General features: G+C 40.5%; 1 protein-coding gene across 3 annotated transcripts in view; it reads right to left on the bottom strand.

The window, feature by feature from the left end:
• The window catches only part of Crebrf (CREB3 regulatory factor), a 90,717-nt gene that overhangs the window by 32,511 nt on the left and 33,931 nt on the right, over window positions 1-24,275 (bottom strand). For all 3 annotated transcript variants that reach the window (XM_052758926.1, XM_052758927.1, XM_052758928.1), the window contains exons 2-4: window positions 21,406-21,600; window positions 19,193-19,318; window positions 15,796-16,882 (exon numbers count right to left, since the gene is read on the bottom strand). In XM_052758926.1, the coding sequence (XP_052614886.1) occupies window positions 15,796-16,882; window positions 19,193-19,318; window positions 21,406-21,414 (1,222 nt within the window). In that variant the 5' untranslated portion in view covers window positions 21,415-21,600. The remainder of the gene's footprint in view (window positions 1-15,795; window positions 16,883-19,192; window positions 19,319-21,405; window positions 21,601-24,275) is intronic.

Here is a 24,275-nt window from a genome sequence, read left to right on the forward strand (position 1 = left end):
AAAAAGCTATGTAGTACAAACAACCCCAGCTTCAGTACAGATAGCAGAATTACAAGTGGCAAATATAGCATTTCAGCTTCTTGTAGACAGTTCATTTAATTTATATACAGATAGTCAATATATTTATAGAGCTCTTCAAGTTATAGAAACTGTTCCATGCATTGGGAATAGTAATAGTCAAGTTAGAATGCTGTTTGAACAAATTCAAGATGCTATTCACCAAAGAAAGCCACCATGCTTTGTGGGTCCCATTAGAGCTCATTCCAATCTTCCTGGTCCTTTAGCTGATGGTAATGCAACAGCTGACAAATTAACACAGATAATTGCGTTATCCCAAGTAGAATTAGCTCAACAGTCACATGCTTTTCATGATCAAAACAGCAAAATCTAAGAAAGCAATTCAATTGTACCAGGGAAGTTGCTCAACAGATAAACAATGTGGGGTGTGTCTGAAATATTTTCCTGTACCTCACTTGGGGGTAAGCCCTCGAGGTCTTCTTCCTAATCATTTATGGCAAATGGATGTCACTGATATTGCAGAATTTGGCAAGTTAAAATATATACATGTAACTATTGACACTTATTCAGGACTTTTTTTTTTTTTTTGGTTTTTCGAGACAGGGTTTCTCTGTGTAGCTTTGCGCCTTTCCTGGAACTCACTTGGTAGCCCAGGCTGGCCTCGAACTCACAGAGATCCACCTGGCTCTGCCTCCCGAGTGCTGGGATTAAAGGCGTGCGCCACCACCGCCCGGCTTATTCAGGACTTTTAATGGCTAGAGTGCAACATGGAGAAGCTACAAAACATGTAATTGCTCACTTCCTGAAGTGTTTCTCCTATATAGGGATACCAAAAATTATTAAAACTGATAATGGTTCTGGATATAGTAGTAAAGCATTTCAGCAATTTTGTTCCCAATGGCAAATTGAGCACCAAACAGGCATTCCTTATAATACTCAAGGACAAGGCATAGTGGAAAGAGCTCATGGCAGTCTCAAGATGCAGCTTCAAAAAATTAAGAGGAGGGAATTGTACCCTCAGTCACCACATAATGCACTGATTCATGCTTTTCATTCTGAATTTTTTTTAATGTAGATGTCCATGAGCAATCTGCCATGGATAGATTTTGGCATGATGGCACCTGAGTGACTTTTGCTCAGGTGAAATGGAAAGGTCCTTGCACAGGATTATGGAAGGGTACTGACCCTGTTTTAATATAGGGTCAAGGGAATGTTTGTGTTTTTTCACAAGATGAAAATGAAGCTCAATGGCTGCCTGAGAACTTGGTATGGTGCATGGAACAGAGGAATGTCAGCTCTGATGACACTGTAGCTGCTGACGCTCCCCCAGAGGATTTGGAGTGAGAGCAGCCAAACCAGTATTCCTGACATTGATGTTCTATCCTGCAGTCTGGGGAAATGAGGAGACTAAGGGGGCCCCCCAGATTGCTAAGAGTTTGGGACAAAAGGTTTTGTTGCTATTTGGTATGCAAGGACTAAGACTGTAAAAGCTGTAATGAAACGGAGCCTGGGGCCACACCACTTCTGATTCTAGTGGCTAACCAATGCATAGCTCCTTTAAGAGATGGTTCCTAGCCGGGCAGTGGTGGCGCACGCCTTTAATCCCAGCACTCGGGAGGCAGAGCCAGGCGGATCTCTGTGAGTTCGAGGCCAGCCTGGGCTACCAAGTGAGTCCCAGGAAAGGCGCAAAGCTACACAGAGAAACCCTGTCTCGAAAAACCAAAAAAAAAAAAAAAAAAAGAGATGGTTCCTAATTCCTAAAGAGCTCTGTAGCAGCTCAGTTACCTTGACAACCACCTTGACCCTTGGGCAGCTCTCCTAGGGAAAGCTAACTGAAAGTGCTGCTGTAACTGAGAGTGAAGTTTCAGCAACGCTTGTTTGAACTTAGTTGAATTGTTGTATTCAGGAGAGCTACAACGATTTTGGGTAAAAGGACCACCCCCTGGCTGGCAACTGGCTACTGGGCACACTTCCACCATGGCGGTGTGCCACAACTGGCTCCATGATAGCTGGGAGGGCCTGTCGGGGAAAGTGGTTCAGGAACGGGGGCGGGGGGGTTGGTTGGTTGGTTACAGCCCCTGGCATTGGCCCTCACCGAATCCCGGGGCCAAGGGAGTTGAATATAAAGATTCCAGAGCCACTGATAAATTAGGCTCTGATTTCAAACTTTCAGGGGAACTATAAGACTGTTAGAACTGACTTTTTGAACTTTGAACTTCAGAAATGGAAGTTTTGAGTTCACCTACAATTTTAACTGTGCTGACTCACGATTTATGTACCCTCTGTCTTGTTGGAAGAGAATGTAAATAATTCTGTTAAGAGATCTTTTTTGAATGTTTGCTAAAGTATGCAAAGTAATCCTATAGAGTTTGCTTTTAAATGTAAGTTTGTAAGAATTGTAAATATGTATAGTAATATTCATACTAGTTGTAAATATGTATAGTAATACTCATACTAGAATTATGTTAATCTTTTGATATTGTGGAACCATGGTTTGGTGAAGCTAAGGGAGTCTTTAAGTTTGATACAGTTGCATCAGGAGTTTATTGATTTAAAAAAAGAGCTTGGCACAGTTAAGGCTGTTATAGACATCTTAGACCCATCCTAAAAGGACATTCCATCTTGGTCATCCTCTACTCCTTTGCTGGGAGGAATGGCAGCTCTAGGGATTGCTGTGGTTGTTCCAACTACTTGCAAGCTCTTAGTAGGGACCTGAGTCAGAGCTGAGTTAAGCTCTGTACTCTGCCAGAGGCTGGTAGTCAGAGACAGGTAAAGTTCTTCTTGCTAGCTGCCAACCTAAGACAGAGTATGATTGATTGATAGAAAGTGTATCTCCATGATGAGTAAATCTGATTAGGGAAGAAGGATTAAGACAGACACAAATTTGCAGGCAAATGGATGGAACTAGAAAATATCATCCTGAGCGAGGTAACCCAAACCCAGAAGGACAAACATGGTATGTACTCACTCATAAGTGGATTCTAGATATAAAGCAAAGAACAATCAGACTGCAACCCACAAAACGAGGGAGGCTATATAGCAGTGGGGACCCTAGGATGACTGTGGCTTATAATAAGTTTTGGTTTTACTCAATTACTGGGCAAGCCTCAGTGAAACATTTCACTATTAGGATAAGAATTTATACTGTCTCAAGCTGATAATAGATAAATAAATAAATAAAATGGGAAAAGAAAAAAACAAAGAAACAAAAGATTGCATTGTAGAATAGGGACTTGTATAAATCACGACTGTGGTAACTGAATTTTACAGTGCTGGAGCTTAAAAAAATATTGTTAAAATAAAAAAAAAGACATAGATACAATCTATCTGAGGGGTCTGAGAGGCCCTTTAATATATTAAAAAGGGAGAACTGTAGAGACCCACAGAGGTTTCCTAGTGAGAACTTACTCAGGGTCCGAGAATCTGAGCTTGCTTTACCCAGCAGGGCTGCATAAGGGGATGATTTGACTACATATGGTTACCAGGCATTTGGAAGGGTCTATACTTGGCTGTGCGGTGTGCTTTGATCTAGCAAGGGAGAGGTCTTTCACCCCACCCATTGACATTGTTATAAAAAGTCCTTTTGAAGAGGCAGAAGGGACTGTTGGGTTTTGATCCAGGTCCTTCCAAAGCTATCCTGTGTTTCTGTTTGTCTCTTCTTTGCTATCTTTCTATCTAAAAGTTTCTTATCCCTCTCTCCTCCTCATAGGAACACTTTTGTAAAGTAGGAGCTGGCTTCCCACACTGCATCTCTAGTTGGCCAAGCCACACAGCACATAAACTTATGAAGAGACTCTGAGAGAGCCTGGTATAGTGTTGCACACCTTTAATTCCAGTACTCAGGAGTACTTTAATCACAGTACTCAGGCAGGCAGATCCTGTGAGTTTGAGGCCAGCCTGGTCTACATAGTGAGTTCCAGGACAGTCAGGGCTATAGAGAGGCCCTGTTTCAAAAAATAAAGATGATAATAAAAGAGACTCTAAGAGAAGCTGGGGAGGCTGCTCCATGGTAGAGTTAGCCACAGCATACCATACAGAAGGCCCAAGGTTCCATCCCTAGCACTGCAATGGTAAATTCCATTAAGGCAAGGATTGTGTTAATTTCCATATAACTAATACCTAATATACACAATGTCCAACATAAAACAGACACTAAAATGTGTTTTGATAAATGATTTCTTGATTCTCTTCTCTACCCCTCTTGTTTTTTTGATATATCACCATAATGATCTAACTCACTCCTTGCTGCTATGATACAAAGGAAGTTAAGCTTAGAGTGGTGGTGTACACTTTATCCTTGTACTTGGGAAGTGAAAGTGAGAGGATCAGGAGTTCAATGCCACCTGTAGTTATAGGTCAGCTTGGACTATAGTAAATTGTGTCTCAAAAACAAAACAATGACAACAAAAAGGAAGTTAAAAACACCATATTTACTAAAATTCAAAGCACATATCTCTGGTTCATACAGACTACAGGTAGGGTCAACTGTGAAAAATGCTCAGTGAGAATTACAAAATAAGCTCTCACTTTTAAGAGAATGAGTTCTTGTTCTTGAACCATGTGATTTTACAACCCCAAACAGTTGTGGCCAGTCTACAGGATAGGCTCTATTATCATTAGGCAGCTAGTCCAAAAGAGGGACTGAAACTCTATTTTGCACCTATCCTGGAACTTGCAGGCTCATCAACTGCAGCCATGTGCCAAAAAACAGCATCTCAGGAGCTAGTCATCACAAAAGGGCCTTTATAACCCTATCACCTAACCCCAGACTAGTACTCTGACAGGAGTATAACTAGCCTTATTTTATTAATTGAAAAATGTCTTCCTATTTCTCATCCACAATTTACTTTTGCACCCCTCAAGTTGCTGTTTAAATCTTTCTTTCAAGAAAAGAAATAATTTGCACCAGAAATTGTTTTAAAGCCCAAATATCTTCTACAAAATTGTGTTAATTTTATGGTTCGAGTATGTCATTCATTAACATCTAGAGCACTGCGCAAGCAATACTAACTAAAAGAATCACTTCAAGTCAACTGAAAATGAATGTATCTAAATGCTATATTCATCCAGACACTTAGCAGTGTTATTACTGAGATCCAAGAAGAGAACACGTCTACTACAAGTGCCAGCTAATGCATAAAGCCACTGCCTAACTGCTTAAAAAGAGCAATCTCACAACCAAGGGCTATGCTATGTGACCATACAAATTACTAAACTTGTATTCTCTGTATGAATCGAAATTCTGAGAAAATGGAAATGATGGTATAGGGATTGAGAGTGATCAGTTCGTCCATATCTCAAAAGACTGAAAATGCAAATCTAATATGGTGAGCATACCAGCATGGTCTGTTAGAACCTCCAGGGAATAAACTGGGAAAAGCTAGAAGATATCTATCTGAAGCACTGGATAGTGGCTGCAAATCTGTAGTCTAACAGAGAAGTAACACAGAAACTTAAAAAGCAGAAGAGGTCCTTTCTCATCTTCCAGCCATAGTGGAACTGGTATCAAGAAGCAGCCTTCTGCAAAGACCCTTATGGGGAAGGCCATCACATTCGAGGCTGAACCCTCAGACATTATGGAAACCATAAGGCCAAAGTCCAGGATAAAAAAGAATTCTTCCTAATCAACAAAAGCTGATCTTTGTTGGTAAGCAACTCCAAGAGTGGTGTGCTTTGTCTGACTACAACATTCAAAGGATTCAACCTTCTTCTTGTGTTAAGAAGCTAAGAGAGCCGGGCGGTGGTGGCGCACGCCTTTAATCCCAGCACTCGGGAGGCAGAGCCAGGCGGATCTCTGTGAGTTCGAGGCCAGCCTGGGCTACCAAGTGAGTTCCAGGAAAAAAGGCGCAAAGCTACACAGAGAAACCCTGTCTTGAAAAACCAAAAAAAAAAAAAAAAAAAAGAAGCTAAGAGAAGTAAGAAGCGTATACTACTCTCAACAAGAATAATCAGTTGGGGGGTGGTGGCGCACACCTTTAATTCAAGCACTCAGGAGGCAGAGGCAGGAGTTTGAAGCCAGCCTTGTCTACAGAGTGAGTTTCAGGACAGCCAAGACTACACAGAGAAACTCTGTCTTGAAAAATCAAAAACAACAACAAAGAATGACCATAAGAGAAAAAAAGGTTAAGCTGGCTTACTGAAATATTATAGGGTAGATGAAATGGCAAAATTAGCTGCTAAGAGAATGCCCCTCGGATGAATGTACTTCTGGAGTTCTCATGGCCATTCACTTTGACAGACACTACTGTAGCAAGTGTTAAATACACAAAGAACTGACAAAGAGTGAGGTGGGGGAGATTATAGATTGCTCAGCCCATGCAATTGGCTGCCAAGCCTAACTTCCCTTAGTTTGATCCCTGAAACCTACACATTGGAGGAAGAAAACCAACTCCACAAAGTTGTCCTCTGACCTCCACATATGCACCCAGGCACACACACCTACATACATATGCAAACACATACCTTATATATGTATATATATATAATGTGTATATATATATAATGTATATATATATGTGTGTGTGTGTATATATATATATATTTTTTTAATGCAGAAGATGGGGTTAACAGTGTGGCTCAGTGGCAGAGCATTTGCCTCACCAGAGAGAGCTAAAGAGATAGTAAAACAAAAAGTAGAACAGGAAAAATATAGTCCACTTTAGAGGGGCTGGTGCCACCTGGGGAACTAGTAGAGACTGCCAGGAAAAACTTCTCTTATTCATTACTTGAAAAGGACAGCCCAACACCATCTTAAGAAGACCAAAGCAGCAAGACACAATTTTTTAAAGTTCTTATTTATTTTTACTTTATGTGCATTGGTGTTTTGCCTGTATGTATGTCTGTGCGAGGGTCACATCCCTGAAGCTGGCATTACAGACAGTTGTGAGTTACCATGTGGATGCTGGAAATTGAACTTGGTTCCTTTGGAAAAGCAGAAAGTCTCTCCAGCCCCGCAAGATGCAATTTTTTTTAACTTTCTTTTTTATTTATTCTTTGTGTCTTTCACATCATGCATCCCGATCCCACCCATCTCCCGTTCCCTGCCATCTGCCCTCTGTCCTTGCAACCTCCCCCCACAAAATAAAACAAAACTAGAATTTAAGGTAAAAAAAAATGGGGAAAAAAAGCAAGGGGAAATTGTGTCACAGAAGCTGCAGTGTGACACAGTGAGTCATGCAGTAAACCCCTTTATCCATAATCTTTACATGCAGGTGTTCATTGCAGAGAATCATTGCTTTGGTTCAAGGTCACTTCTCTGCTACACTATTAACAGTGGGCCCTCACTGGGACTCTTCCTGGACATCCACTGCTGTCTTGTGTCGTGGAGATTCTGTATTCCTGGGTCTGCAGGACCTCCCCGCCCCCACACACCTGTGCTCGCTCCAGCAGATCCAGCATTGCCTTGGCTAGTTCACCCCTTGCAAGGATGAGTAAGGAGTGGGGTCAGTTCTCCTGCTTTCATATCCTCAGGGCCAGTTCTTCCACACCTACACCTTCAGGGCCAGCTCTACTGTGCTGCCCAGTTCAGGTGTAGGGGCCACTCTTCTGAGTGCTCTAGTTGATGAGGGGCAAAGACAGCTCTCCTGCTCTTATGACCTCAGGGACAGCTCTCTCATCTGAGGTGGAGGGATTTCCCCCTGCCCCATGCCACCACATGACAGATAAGTAATGGGGATAGCTCTCCCATCTGCCTTAGGCATTGATTGGTAGGGGAAGATGCAATTTTAAAAAGACCCCTGAAGAGTCAAAAGCTTGCCTAGCCAGGTGCATTGGCACATGCTTTTAATCCCAGCACTGAGATAGAGGCAGGCGGATCTCTGTGAGTTCAAGGCCAGCCTGGTCTACATAGTGAGTTCTAGGACAGCCAGAGCTACACAGTAAGACCTTGTGGCAAGAGAAAGAAAAAAAAAAGAAAAACAGCTTGCCAACCCAAGACCCTTGGTGAACCATACTCTTGTAAAACACAGGATAAGAGTTACCACATTATATGCTAACACCTGAAAAGCACACTGATTGAAAATGTGAGAAAGTCTGTATCAGAACCACAAAGTACTCAACAAGGTAGAAACATAGCTGGAGACAGAGCTGGCAAAGGAATATAGACATAGGTTCCAAGCAGCCTCAGATACTGGTAGAACCATCCAAAGACAGACCAATGACCTATGACCCTATCTGTGAAGGACTACTCAGGGTGTAATAGACATCTGGGAGAGCAAGAAGGACTACTGAGCATTGAGACTGCAACCAGCAACCGGGGAGACTGCATTCAGACTCTACAACCCACCAAGCTCTCCCTGTTACATTTAATACTTCTTTATTCAATACCCAGTGTCAATTTAGCAAAGTTAGTTCTGCCCTTCTGTTGTCTTACTCCTATTCCTCCAATCCCCTTTCTCTCCGCCCTCCACAAGCCTATATTCTTTGCCTTTTTATTTTCCAATTGGTAGGTTTTCCCAAAGAATATAGGTTAGCCTGATTAGCAGGGTCTCCTTATCTCAACATTATCTGATTGCATTTCTTTTCTTTCTTTTTTTTTTTTTTTTTGGTTTTTCAAGACAGGATTTCTCTGTAGAGCCCTGGCTGTCCTGGAACTCACTCTAGATCAGGTTTGCCTGGAACTCAGAGATCTGTCTGCCTCTGCCTCCCAAGAGGTGGGATTAAAGATGTGTGCTATCCACCTGGCCCTGATTGCATATCTTTTTTAATTTATTTATATTTTATATATGAGTGCTCTGCATGTATACTTGCATGACAGAAGAGGGCATATCAGATCCCACTATAGATGGTTGTGAGCTACCATGTGGTTGCTGGGAACTGAACTCAGGACCTCTGGAAGAGCAGCCAGGACTCTTAACCACTGAGCCATCTCTCCAGCTCCCTGACTGCATTTCTTTATCTTTTCATTCTCCTTTAGATAAACTGCCTCACTATGTCCTTATTTCGCCTTATCTATTTACTTTTCCTTCCTCTATTTTTTTTCTGTATCAACCCAATACTAACCACTAACACTTATTTTTCTATTTCTACTCACCTGACAATAACTAACATCTTCATCTGTCATGCTGTCAGTGTTCCTTTATTTACTAAACAATTAGAGCTTAAAGGGTGATTGTTTCTTGGCTATTACTGTAAATTCACAGTGGGCCTATATTTTGCTAGTGATTTTTTTCCTGTAGACAGTATTTTATTTTCAGAAGTGCACCAAACAACAGTATAGCAGAGCAAAATGACATCTCAATCCTATTTCAACCTAATCCCTCTCAAATGTTTTAAACACATCTACTGGAAGAATCACTGATTTAAAAAGAAAAAAAAATATCAACCAACAACCTAATCCCAGATGCATAAATCCCAACGTAAGAATATGAAAACAAAAAAGGCCACATGGTCCCTCCAAAATATCCAATCCCACAGTAATGTCCTCCAATGACCTTGAATTAGATTAAATCCCAGACAAAGAATTCCAGAGGACAAGTATAAGTATGTTAAAGAAACAAAGAGGATATAAATAAATTCCTGAATGAATTCCAAGAGAACACAAACAGCTAAATGAAAAAAATAAGTCAACACAGGATAAGAATGCTGGCTAGTTTTTAAATGATAAAAACAGGCTAAAGAAATTTATGACCACTAAATTAGCTCTACAGACAATACCTGAAGGAATGCTCCAAACTAAAGAGAAAGATAAATCTCATGGAGGGATCTGCCAGCCTTATAAGGACACATATGTTTTCTCTCATTTGGGCTTCCTAGATTTTACATAGATACATAAAATCATGTATGACATGAAAATACAAGTGATACTAGGGGAATAAGGCAAACTAATATAGTTCCTCAAGATGTGAACACTAAACATAAAATTTTTTGTTGCTACTTATTATTTGTTATTTTGCTACTCTTATCAATCATAATCTAAATTATCTGATATGCAGGACATCAGACATGCTATTCCCAAAGGGGTCATAACTCAGGTTGAGAACCGCTGTAGTAGGGTATGAAGGGACTATATTCAGTATATATTCTTGTGTGTATACGTGGGAGACAGAGGGAGAATATGAGTAAGAATATCATAGAACTATAAACAAGGATTGCAAGTGCACCACAGTGGTAGAACATCTCTATAGCATATGTAAGTCCCCAGAGGTTTGTTCTCCAGCACCTCAAAACTATATTCAGACATCCAGAAATCAACAAATTCAGTAAATCCTTACCTACCAACACTCAATGAAAATACAAAGTAAAGTAAAGTGTGGTATAGAAATGCCTCTAATTCAGAACTTGGGAGGGTGAGGCAGGAGGACACAAGTTCAATGCCAGACTGATATATACAGTAAACTTCAGGCAAAAGAGACACTGAAGTGCAAGTGAGATGGGAAGGTGGTCCATTGACCTGGGACAGACTTTAAGCAACAAGCTATCACTAAAGACAAAGACAAGCTGTGCATACTGATAAGAGGAGTCAATTCATCAAGAAGTCAGAAAACTTGTAAATCTACCCACATCAAAACACCTAATTAGGGGGCTGGAGAGATGGCTCAGAGGTTAAGAGCACTGACTGCTCTTCCAGAGGTCCTGAGTTCAATTCCCAGCAACCACATGGTGGCTCACAGCCATCTGTAATGAGATCTGGTGCCCTCTTCTGGCCTGCAGGCATATATGCAGACAGAACACTGCATACATAATAAATAAATAAATAAGTAAATAAATAAATAAAAAATAAATACCACCTAATTATATAAAGCAAATAGTAACATTACTGACAGGAAAAAAATGCATAATTTAGTGGTGAGGGGCTTAAATACTCCCCATCTTTGCAAATGGATAGATTGGAAAAATGAGTAAGGACATAGCAGACTTGAACAACATTAAAGCAAGATGGATATACACTGAAGCTTCCATCCCACAGCAGCAAACTACACATTCATTTAGAGAATAGAGAGCATTCTCCAGGACAAACTGTTAAGCTACAAAACTAAACTAGTCTCATAAACTTATGATGAAACATAAGTTTTTTTTTTCTTCTGACAATACACACGCAAAAAAACCCAAGACAACAACAACAAAAATGTTCTAAGAATTTCTTTCCCAGGCATCATGATACTTCTTGTCTGTAATCCCAGCATTCAACTGGGTATGACAGGAGGTCTGACATGAACTTAAGAAAAACCAGTGCTACATAGCAAGTACCAGGCCAGCCAGGACAATACAGCAAGACCTTGCAGAAAGAGGGAAAGCAGGAGAGAGTGAGGGAAAGCAGGAGAGGGAGGGAGGAACAGATAGGTACTATAGAACAACAGCACAGATCAACTGAAGATAGTTTTCCTTTTAATTCTTTTTACACAAGTGTAGAGAATTGCACATTTAACACACAAACGTTATCTGGTTTAGAAAGAGTTTGAGTAAAAAGTACCTTAAGTTCAATGTGGAGGAAAATAAAGGAGAAGAGGAGGTGATATAGAGAAGGAAAAAAGAGGAGGTGGGAGAAAGAGTAGGGGGAGGAAGGAGGAGGAGAAAGCAAGGAAGAGAAAGAGCAGAATGGAGAAGGCCATAGATCCACCCTAAATATGAAAACAGAAGAAAACATGGGGAAAGTTTCTTGATATTGATCTGGCAGATGAAGATCTTAGGGTGGACTCCACAAGCATAGGTGATGTAAGAAACAGAGGAATGGGGTTTTATCAAACTAAAAAGCTTGAGAACAACAAAACCAATCAAAACAGCAAAGAGACAGCCTATAAAACAGAATATATGCTAACAGTATATCCAATATTGAGTTACTACCCAAATAAGAACCCAACTTACAAACAGGATAAAGGATCTAAACAGGCATGTCTCAAAAGACATCCAAATGACCAGCAAGTATATGAAAACATTCTCAATACTAGTAATCATCAACAAAACACAAATAAAAATCAGAGAGACACTATACCACACTGGTCACAATGACTCATCAGAAGTTGGACAGCAACTGTTGTCAAGGAGATGGGGAAGAGAGAACCCTTGTTTTATTGTCAGTGAAAATGTAAACTGATACAGTCATTATAGAAAGCAGTTTGGAAGTTCCTCAAAAAAATTGAAAATAACCTGGCATGTCAGCATAAACCTGCAATCCCAGGGCTCAGGAGGCTGTATGGCAAGAGGACTCCAAGTTAGAGACCAGGCAAGGTTTCATACTTCAGTGCCAGTACAAAGTAGATTGCCAGACCCTTGCTCAGAAAAGGCAAGCCAGAGGCTAGGGATATGGCTCAGTGGTACAGGACTTGTCTAGCACATGCAATGACCAGGGTTTGATGCCCAGTACAGAAAAACAAAAAGAAACCAAGGGCTACAGATACAGCTCAGTGGCAGAGTATAGTTGCCTTCAGACTATACTTGCTCAGCACAGAATACACAGGTCCCGAGTCTGAGCACCAGCATCTAAAATAGCTAAATAAAAATAAAAATACCAAATGATCCAACAATCCTACTTCTCTGAAAAGATGTCTGGAGAAATGACTCAGTGGTCAAAAGCACTTTCTGCTCTTTCAGAAGACCTGAGTCTGATTCTCAGTATCCATGGCAGGTGGTTCACTGCCTGTAACTCCAAGTTACTCCAGGTACTCTGACACCGCTGGCCTCTGAAAGCACCTGAACTCAGGTGAACCTACACACACACACACACACACACACACACACACACATTCAAAAACAATTTTAAGATTTATATTTTATATTCATGAGTATTCTGCCTGCATGTATATATGCACACCACATGTGTGCCTGGTGCTCAAAGAGGTCAGAAGAGGGCACTAGACCTCCTGAACTGGAGTTACAGATGGTTGTGAGCCACTGCTTGGGTGCTGGGGACTAAATCCAGGTCCTCCACAAGAGCAATGAAAGTGCTCCTAACCCCTGAGCCATCTCTCCAGCCTCACACAAACATAATTTAAAATAATAAAAATAATCTTTTTTCTGGTTTGTTTTAAAAGGCCAGATGTGTACCTTTAACTTCAGCACTCAGGAGGCAGAAGCACAGAGATCTCTTGTGAAGTGGAGCCAGGCTAGTTTGCACAGTGAGTTCAGGGATACATAATAAGATCATGTCTCAAAAAATTAATAAAAAAGAAGAAAGCTCTTGAAAGCTACATGCACTCCTAAACTCACCACAATACTCCCTAATATCCGAGGCAAATGTAGACATACAAAAACTTATGTATGCAAATATACACAATATTACTTATCCTTTAAGGCTTACATTTATGACAAGTAAATTTACTTGTTATACCAAGTAAAGCAGCACAGACAGAGAAAGACAGATTGCAAAGTCTTCATATGTGGAATCTAAAGTCAAACATATAGAAGCAGAGAGCATGGTTGCCAGGTGCTGGAGACCAGTGGGCATGTGAGGTGGTCAAAAAGCAATTTCTGTTTTGAAGAATAAGTCTAGAGATCTAATATACAGACATGATAGCAAATGTAGTTATTACTATACTCCTTAACAGAGTAGATCTCAAAAAAGAAAACAAGATAATTATGTCAAGTGATGGATGTTAATTAGCATGTGATAACCAAATGTAATAAATACATCTGAATATCTGCTGTGGGATGTTCTGTATGGCAAATGTGTTGCTAATTAGTCAATAAATAAAACACTGATTGGCCATTGGCTAGGCAGGAAGTATAGGCGGGACAAGGAGGAAAATAAAGCTGGGAAATGGAAGGCTTGAGTCAGAGAGACACTGCTAGCTGCCACGATGACAAACAGCATGTGAAGATGCCGGTAAGCCACGAGCCATGTGGCAAGGTATAGATTAATGGAAATGGATTAATTTAAGCTATAAGAACAGTTAGCAAGAAGCCTGCCACGGCCATACAGTTTGTAACCAATATAAGTCTCTGTGTTTACTTGGTCGGGTCTGAGTGGGACTGGTGGGTGAGAGAGATTTGTCCTGACTGTGGGCCAGGCAGGAAAACTCTAGCTACAAATATCATGCTGTGTATCTTAAATAGATCTCAATGCAGTGGCACAGAGTCAAGGAAAAGCAAAGTCACAACCAAGATGGCATGAGAGCACAACCAATTGCTTGCCTTGAGACACTGACATTTATTGACCCTGGGATCCGCCTGCTCATAAGCACAACTGGAGAAGGCACTTCCTTCCCCGTTTCCATTCCCCTTACTTATCTATCCTCTCTGTATTTACACTGACCTTAGTATGTGACCCTAATTCTATACAACAATCTAACGCTTAGATCTGATCTGCCAGACTTTAAGGGCCACACCTGAACAGGGGATGGAGCTACAGAAACTACTCCTACTATAAATACCCAGCCAAATGTCCCTTAAACATCTAAATGACGATTTTATCAATGTACTATGAGAAAAATGGTCCTGGCAAAGAGGAAAGACAAAGAAAACTAAGTAAACCAAGGGAAAAAAAAGGTATAAACCCTTTTCCTCCATTTTAAACTTCAAGTACTTTTTACTTACTTAAAAACTACCCAAATCAAACAACTTGTAGTTTCAAATGCATAAATCTAAGCACCTGAATTTAAAATTATTGAAAAGGAAAAACTTCCATGATAAGAGAACTTTGGAAGGATGTAGCTCAATGGTAGGCTTACCTAGCATATGTGAAGCCCAGGGTTTAACCCAACACTGCATCGGCCACACCCATACCCACCCACTTGTGTGAGTGCAAACACACACACACACACACACACACACATACATACACATATAGGCACACATATACAGTGCTGCACTGCCTATGACATGGTTACTGTCCAGTTTCAGAATAATGTCAATATTTAGAGTGCCTGAAATGCCAGCAATCACCATTTTAAACAAAAGGGCTCTTTGATAACTTACAAAGTTTCATTTAAACTGGTTTTATGCAGAATTATTAATATCAAAACTAATTTTGAAGAAAGTAACTTTTGCTGAAACTTGAAAAGCTTCACTTCTTTGTGCATTTTTAACTGTGTGCCACTTGGCCATAACATTTTTATAAATAATGTCAGCCAATAGTGGCTACAGCCCAAAATGTAAATGCTAAAATGAAGCAGCTCCCCACAGAGTCTGTTTTTTTCTCTTTCATTTATATGCACTGTACACAAAATGAAGTATCCGCCTTCACGCTCTTCAAACTGCAGCATGAACTTTCTCTTCTTTTTTTTTCTATTTGTTTTTTAGAGACAGGGTCTCACCATGTAGTCCTGACTGGCCTGGAATCAACTATGTAGACCAGGCTGACCTCAAACTTGTGGGGATCTTCTTGCCTCTGCCTCCAAGTGTTGAGATCATAGGCACGCACCACACCTGGTATAGCATATATTTTCTTAATAAAATATAGCGAACACAAGAAAAGGCTTGCCTTCAAACTGTCACTCAGTAGGCTTTTGTTAGCTATAAGCATGAGGGATATGAGCTGACATCCCTTGGTTCACCATTCTATATACACCTATCTTAGCCACAGTAGAGGGGCACAAGCAAAACAGGGCATTGTATTTTAAATCTTCACGTAAGTGTTCAAGAGGGTGGCAAAGAAGGTCATTTAACAAAAAATAATTAAGAATAAGCCCTCAAAGAATCAAGATACAAATTATGACAGAGGCACAAATGATCATAAGTATAAATAGCAGCTTTAAAGCTATGTGAATAGAAAAAGATACTTTTGATGCAAATAAAGACATAAAGTTACTTAACCCCTAAACTAAAATAAAGCAACCATCCAAAAAGCGTTCTATTTCAAACAGTGAATAGGAAGGTCAATTTAATAAGCTGTGAGAGTTATACCTGGTTCAGAGAATGTGTCGCTAATATCATCATCTCTGTCATCCTCATAATCCTCTTCTTCTTCTTCCTCCTCATCATTTTCAGAAAGCTCATGCTCACTGCCAAACCCTTCATCATGGTCTTCATCATCAATATCATCTTCATCATCCTCATCGTCTTCAGGACTGCATTTGGTCGGGTGTTCTCTCATGTCGTCAGAGACAAAAAGAGAATAATTGTGCTCTTCTTTTTTCTGGGATGAATCTGAAACAGAAGTGCTGGCAGAAAGGTTGCCACTCTCTGTTGTGGCAACTGACCCAGGACCACCCTGGGGCAGAGGACTAAGTAATAGTTCCTGGGTTTCTCTGAAAGGCAAAGCAGGTGTGCCATGCCCCTGACGAGGCTCCATTCCCCTTCTCTCCTGTCTCTTAGCCACAGCTCCACAGTAGCAGGTGTTCTCCTTGGCTGCATCTGTCTGTGCCTGGCTCAGCAAGGGCCGGCCCTGTTGTACAGGGTTGATCTTGACCTTTGCTTTTTTTACATAGTCTTTACATTCAACATGAAAATTCACCTTTTCATTATGATACATGTTGGTCTTCACCATGATCTGTGTGCTTGAAGTAGGTTTACTTGCTTTTTGGACACAGTCTGACGATGGGACCTCAGCCTGAAGTGTCTTTGAAGAACACACAGGGGCAGCTGCTCTACTTGTGATCTTTTTACTAGGGAATGAAGGGGGCAAGGGATTTTGTTTGACACTGAAGAGTGAATCAGGATAATAAAGGGAATCAGAAACAGACTGAGAGTCCTCACTATTAAGCTGGGCCAAGGTTGGAGTTTTACTTATGACCTCTTCATCTTGGTAAGGGCTAGAAAAGTCATCAAGACCCAGGTAATCCACTTCTTTTGTCCCCCAGATGTCACAGCTGGTTAGTTTGGTGTACTTAGTTAAGTCTTCACAGTATGTATCCCACTGTTCCCAGTTTGAGGTTAAAGCATCCTCATTATCCAGGACATCTGTGAAAGACTCCAGATTTTCAATGTCTTTGCAGTCTTCCAAAGAAAGGAAGTTGTCTCTAGGATTCTGTTGATAGTTCATCTCTCTATCCTAAGGAAGGTTTAAAACGGGAAATCACATACCATGCTTTAGGAAGAAAATATTCACCTCCATCCATACCTGCAAATATCAAAACAAATACTCTACCTCTGGTCTGTTTCAAGATAAAGTCTACTGACATGATACCTTCCCCTTACATCTATACACCTTCATTCCACTGGGCAAGAAAAAGCGGGAAAATACATTCTTTGAGAGACTAAAGTATGGGTCCAAACATCAAAGCCTCTTGTGATCTTAGAAGCTCTCTTTAGAAATTAACTTCAAGCAAGAAGCAAGTATTGAAGACCTTACCTTTATCACAGAATACCTCAACTTAAGGAGGAAATTAAATATGAAAGCAAAGAGACCAGAGAGCGCCAAAAGTTAACTGTAAAATTGTAAAACCTTGCCTAGAACCTAGGTAACAATTCTTGGCAAGGGAAGTCAGATATTCCTCATGTACTACAAAGATGTGACTTTACAATGTAGCAAAAAAGCATACATGGAGTGGTAGCACACACTATTAATCCACTCAGAAGGGAGAAGCAGGACTATCGCTGTGGGTTTGGAGCCAGCCTGGTTTACATAGCAAGTTCCAGGCTAGCCAGGGTTACATGGTAAAACTGCCTCAAAAACAAACAAACAAACAAAAACAAATAAATAAAATGTAGTTACATTCTACAGTCATGGAAAAAGTTGAGCCCTAGTACACTAACACAAAAGGCTACTTATCATTTTTATTTTTAGAAAAAGCAAACTCCAGCTGAAGAGAAGGCTCAGTGGGTAAAGGCTCGATGCCAAGCCTGACCACCTCAGTCCAACCCCTGGGACCCACATGATGCAAGGAGAAAACTATCCTCAATTATCCTCTAACCTGAACACATACACACAGACTAAATAAATGTGGGGAAAAAGCAAACTGAAGGATACAAGTATATTATCCATCCACAGTAAAAAGCATATTCAAATGTTTACATATTCATGGTATCTGCTAGCACTAGTTACACCTGTTTGGGAAAAACTGAAGAGTAGAGGCTCATAAAGGGAATGGATTTTCAGTTTTCCAGTTTACTTTGTTCCAATGAATTTTTAGTTTGCATTTATTTTATGTTGGACTGTGTGTGTGTCTTTGTATGTGTTGAGTAGCTTCACTTAAGTAATTTATATATACCATATCCCACTTTTATAGGAGTAGAATTCAATTGTTCTCCATGAATTCACATATGTGCACTCAAATTCACAATTTCTAGCATTTCTGTGTTGTTTAAGTTACATATAATTAAAATTATATTGAGGCTATAAAAATGGCTCAGCAGTTAAGAGTTCTTACTGTTCTTCTAAAGGAACCAAGCTAGGTTCCAAGAACTGCTGTCTGAAAGCTCACAACCACTTTTAACTCCCAGCTCCAGGGAGATCTGACACCTCTGGCCTCTTTGGGTACCTTCCCTCATGTGCACAGTTAAAATATAAGTTATTTTTCCTCCCTTAGGCTAGGCATGATGGCACAAGCCTTTAATCTCAGCTCTCAAGAGGCCAAAGTAGGCAGAGGTATTTGTAAGGCTTGAGGCCAGCCTAGTCTACATAGAAAGTTCCAGGCCAGCCAAAGCAACAAAGTGAGAGAGATCCTGCCTTTAAAAAAAAAAGAAAAGAAAAAGAAAGAAGCAGGGCTGCAGAGATGGCTGCAGTTAAGAGCACTTGGTGCTCTTGCAAAGGACCTTGGTTCATTCCTAGCACCCACATGGTGGCTCACAAATGTCCAGTTCCATGGAATCAGACATCTTCTCTGGCCTCTACGGGCACTGCATACATGTACTGCAAAGTACCTCCTGACATAAAGTATTTTTTCCTCTTGGGAATTTTGTGTCTACCTCAGAAACTTGGAGTAACTTGGGGCTACTTATCTGTCTTACCATCTTTACCATACGTCTTGTGTATGCATCATTCCTTAATATGTGAGCTAGAAAGCCCTTTAGCAGTTTAGCATATCATACACACACAGCTTACTTTCCTCATGAACAACCAGACTTGACAGATAACCTCTTCACATGCTACTTTAATCAATTTGGGTATCTTTCAGAAATTACTAGACTAAGTCACAAGAATCAAACTTGGCCCCTAGTCACATCATTTTCCTTTTCTTAAAACCTGATCTGTACGGTCCCCACAATCCTTCCTCAGCCTCTCAGGTAATGGTTTTACCTGTGTGAGCCTCCATATCATGTACATTATTTTCTCTTTTCAGATATTTATAAAAAAAAAACCTCTACATCATCATTTTGATCCCAAGTCAATTAAAACTAAAACCAAGAAAAGGTTGCTTACCAGCTCATACATGAAATCTGGATCAGAACTGTTGGCTAAGAGATCTGTGCTCATCAGAGTCTGTTCTGAAAAGGTGTGGCTTCGAAAGGCATCCCCAAAAGGCGGGTCCATTCCGCTTACGCTGGGCTACAATAAAACCATTTTCACTTTAGGAGGTTAAAGGCAGCTTCAAGTCCAACTTACTACACATATGCCTGTCCTTATCCCAGTACATAATTTATTTCAGTAAATAATTCTGTCTCCTTTGTAGCGCACACAAAGGGCTTTAACTAGCACTGAACATGGACCTCTACTACGAGGAAAGCAGCCAAGATGTATAGAAAAAAAAAATCAGAACAGAAATTCTTAACAACAACTTCTAAAAACTGAAGTTTGGTCACTAGAGACAGTATACAAGATTGGGCTACTTATTTTTTAAGCTATATAAACATTTCTTAAAATCCTTCTCTAACAAGACTGTTCTAATTTCCCTGAAGCAGAGAATGTTCTCCTGTTTTCTTAGGGCTAAAGCAGTAGTAAGTCAGACTTAAACTATATTCCTGAGTCCAATGTCTTACTTCCCCAAACAAAGATAATTTGGGTATCTTTTTATAATTTTATTTTGGGGGTGAGAGAGACATGTGGAGGTCAGAGGATAACTTGCTGAAGTCAGTTCTCTCTTTTTATCATGTGGGACTAGGAGACTGAACTCAAGCCAATCAGGCTCCCCGGCAAGAGCCTTTAATCCATTAGCCACCTTGCCAGCCCCATTTAGGTATCTTCAGTCCAACCAACAGGAACAACGTAATAGCCTCCAAACGTTCTAAGACACAGCTGAAAATGTGGGCTTCATCTTCTGGTTTCTCTCTCTCCTTTTTACATTTCATCATCTATCCAAATCACTTCAGCCGTACAACCCTGGCTCAAAGAAAAGAAAAGCCACACTCTGAACTCTAACTGCAATAAAGAAAGTGAGAAAGACTAGAAACACTCTTCTTACTCTCCCACGAGGTGGTGCAGCAAAGAGTTTTATAAGGCATTAGTAGTCTATGCACCTACTTCCTTCTTACACACCTCCCACCTGATCTGCCTTTTCCATGTTCCCCTAGGTACTTCCAAATCAGCTGGTTTGCTTTGCTTTAGTTTCCCCAGACCTTCCAAAAACATTGGAGTCTTTCTTCCTAAAAAAAAATTCGTTTAAGAAAACAAGTTTTAGAGCCCTAAATCAAGTAGTCAATAAACAGCAAATCATACCTTGTTTAGACACAAACTCTAAAAAGGGACATGTGGTCCTTTTGTCCCAGACCTTGGGATGGACGCCGCCTCTGGACGCTGGCCTCTGGTCTTTTAAGTATCAGTTACCAAGTCCTTTCTCTAGACTCTGCTGCAAAGTCACCAAACCATCCTAACAAATTTTTTATCCCTGTGCCCAAGGGCTAGTCCTGTACAGGACCTCCTTGGAGTCCTAACTGCTCAGTATTTCTAGATTTCTTTCCAGCACTCAAACTGGGGGTGGGGGTGAAAATTAACCATAAAAAGGGAAAGGGGAACATTTCGATAAGAAGAATGGGGACAAATAAGCTTCCAGTTTTTATTTCACTGATTGCCTCAAACTCAAAAAGAGACCAATTAAAAGGAGTTGTCTCAGCCTGGTGTGGAACTGTGTGCCTATGATTTCAGCATTTTCAGGGCCAAAGCAGGAAGGTTGCTAAAATAAAGCCAGTTTTACAGCAAGACCAGGTCAAGAGACAGAAAGATATACACATACATACAAACACACACACACACAGAGAAAGGGGGGAGCGGGAGAGAGAATGAGAATGAGAATATATACCACTCTTGGATATATGTGTATGCTTCTATGTGTGAAACAGAATCACCGCTTCTGAACTGTTGTAAATGGAAAGGAAGAGTTGGGAAGCAAAATATCAGAATATCAAATGGGATTTGGGTGGCAGATTAAATTTCTAGATAATTCATTTTGTTCTCATAAAGAGAGCAGATTTAGCAACTAGCCTACTTACTCACCATGCTCCTTGTGTCAAGCTCATTGAAATCTTCAAGGCTACAGCAAACGAGGAACAGGAGAGCATGTACTCACATCTAGGTGAGGACAGAAATAAGCTGTCTTTGAAGCTAGTGTGTCAAGCTGTGTTAAGATGCAGAAAGGGCAACACTGTGCCCTTTCTACCACACAGAAAATCAAACCGCACACTACTCCACATGTGATTTACCTGAGGCATTTCCAAGCCCAGATCTTGTGAGTTCAATTCCAAACTTCTTCTTTTTCTTGTTTGTAAATTCCTTTCCAGCTTTACTTTTAATTCCAAGATCAAAGATGATTTTCACAATAAACAGCAGGTTTTCCCAGAATGCCTTCAGTTCAACTGCTTGGGTCACCACTTTTTTAAAAAAATAATTTTGTAGTTCTGTCAAATAACAGAAAGTAATTTCACTGAGCTCCATTGAAAACAAGTTGACCTTTCAAAAGAACATTAATAAAGAACACTGTGCTTTAAATAAGTCTCATAGTTGAATTTTCAAGAATTTAGTTTCTAATATCTACTATTCTGAAATACACCTTTTAACATTGCTTATTTCTGAAATAAGGTTGGTCAATAATCAATTAGCAGCTGAAAACAATGGCATACACTTGTAATCCCAGCATTCTGGAGATGAGACAGGAAGATCACAAGGTTGGGCTATCCTGAGCTACCAAGGTTTTAGGCCAGTCCAGGCTACTCAGAAAGACTCCGTATCAAATAAGCAAGCAACTAAATAAATAACTGTAACACTCTTTTAAAAACACCTTAAAGCCGGGCGGTGGTGGCGCATGCCTTTAATACCAGTACTTGGGAGGCAGAGGCAGGCAGATCTTTGAGAGTTCGAGACCAGCCTGGGCTACAGAGCGAGATCCAGGAAAGGCACAAAGCTACAGAGAAACCCTGTCTCGAAAAACTGAAAACCAAAAATAAAAAAAAAAAACAAAACCCAAAACCCCAAAACCAAAAACAAACACACTTTAATATATCCTCATCTTTTCTGTAATTTGGAAGAGATTTTTAAAGTCAAGCCCTCATTCCCTTTATCATCTTGTGAAGAAATCCATCTTAACATTTTACTGTAATGACTGTGAAAGTGATCTACAGTTTTTATCTCTTGTAACTCTAAAACTGTCATGAATAAACAACAGGAGAATTAAACATCACATCTGTAAGTTCATGAACATTATCTTTGACATAAAAGCTGCCCTTAAAGCCGGGCGGTAGTGGCGCACGCCTTTAATCCCAGCCCTCTGGAGGCAGAGCCAGGTGGATATCTGTGAGTTCGAGGCCAGCTTGGTCTACAGAGCAAGATCCAGGACAGGCACCAAAACTACACAGAGAAAACTCTGTCTCAAAAACCAAATAAATTTTTTTAAAAAAGCTGTCCTTTAAAAATTACTGTTCTAGGCTTTAAGGAGCTCTCTAGTTACTACCCAGCCTAGTGCCCCCATGAAGTATACTCAAACTATTGCCCCAAAGAAAGAAAAAGTTACTCCATTGTTAATGGCTTCCATGTGATAAATGGGACAAGAACTACTTTGTACAGTATTTCCAAGGGTTGGGTTAAGCTGACCGAAATCACCCGGCATGGGATCTTGAAGAGGTGGACGCTTTCTTTCCTTGCTTATGAAGACTTTAACGGAGAAAAAATGAAAAGCTACACCCACCTTCATCCTCTCCAAAAAGTAATTCTCCGAGTACGATCCTAGAACCATCAACATCAACCTGCATGCATTAGAAATGCAGAATCACAGGCCTTAACCTTACCACTAGAACATAAACTGAAGGGGTGGAGCTCAGCAGTGTACTTTCATATGCCCTCCTGATCTCCCTAGGTTAAGAATTAGTGTCCTGGTCTTGCTCTCATTCAGTCCAGACACAATGTCACTTCTTAAAAAAAAAAAAAAAAAAGGTATCATTCCTTCAACTGAACTGCCTTCTGCAGTTCTCACATTCAGGAGATTAGAGGACAAGAGTGGAACACTGTTCAAAGACCGATTGCCTCAATAAGTGAGAGTGGAGGAGGGACACTAACTGTTCTACTTAATTAGGCTAATGAACTGACAGCCATTTGTATTTCCTGGATGTCTGCTGGCCCTTCCATAGCTGGCTCTCACTCCTACTTATACTGGTCCAGCTGAGGAAACACTTGCAATGTCTACTGAAGGCCCAGAAACAGTCAACAATGCCTCTCAGTCCAGTCAACAGTCTTAGGTGGCAGTTCTCAATCTGTGGGTCATGACTCCTTTGCCTTTGGCAAATCTCTATATCCATAAATATTGACATTATGATTCATAAAAGCAGCAAAATTACAGTTATGAAGTAGCACCAAAAATAATTTTATGGTTTTGGGGTCCCTACAACATGAGGAACTGTATTAAAGGGTCGCAGCATTAAGAACGTTGAGAACCACTGGTCTAAGGAGATAAAAGATTATGCACACACCTTACAGACAAGCTTTTGCTCAGGTAACCTGATGAAATCCTACAGGTATGCAGCCTATTCCTACTCTCACTCTGATTCCTGTGGGAAGAAAACCATGTCATCTTTTCTAGACATATTATTTAGCAATTCCTTCATGCCATGCCACTCAACTAAATGGACTAGTAAAATATTGGCAGTCTACATAACCTGAATATGGGGCTGTTACTTTCTATAAAACCTGAAATTTACTGTTACAAGCACTAAGGTTCGAAACTGTGGGAAGAATGAAGTCCTAGTCAACACATACTTACTGGTGTCTACTAATAGTGCTACCCTAATAGCCTGGTCTAGCAGAAAAGCCAGAAAAGGGCAGGCTCTGTTAGTCACAGTTTTTACTTGCACATTACACAGCACTGGGTGATGATAACAATTTTAGGTCTCAGTTTTGTCATTTCTAAAGGGGGGGAGGGTAGGAAAGGAAAGGAAAGAAAAAGAAAAAACACATAATTGGTACAATGTTATGTCTGTAATGCCAGCTACCCAGAAAGCCTAAAGCAGAGGCCAGCTTGGGAGACATACAAAGCAACAGACTCCAGCTCAGAGGGAGGGAAGAAAAGAAGGAAGAAGAAAAGGCA

This window comes from Peromyscus californicus, unplaced genomic scaffold (assembly GCF_007827085.1).
Source record: "Peromyscus californicus insignis strain IS unplaced genomic scaffold, ASM782708v3 Scaffold_3__1_contigs__length_106647218, whole genome shotgun sequence".
In the NCBI taxonomy this organism is placed as follows: Eukaryota; Metazoa; Chordata; class Mammalia; order Rodentia; family Cricetidae; genus Peromyscus; species Peromyscus californicus.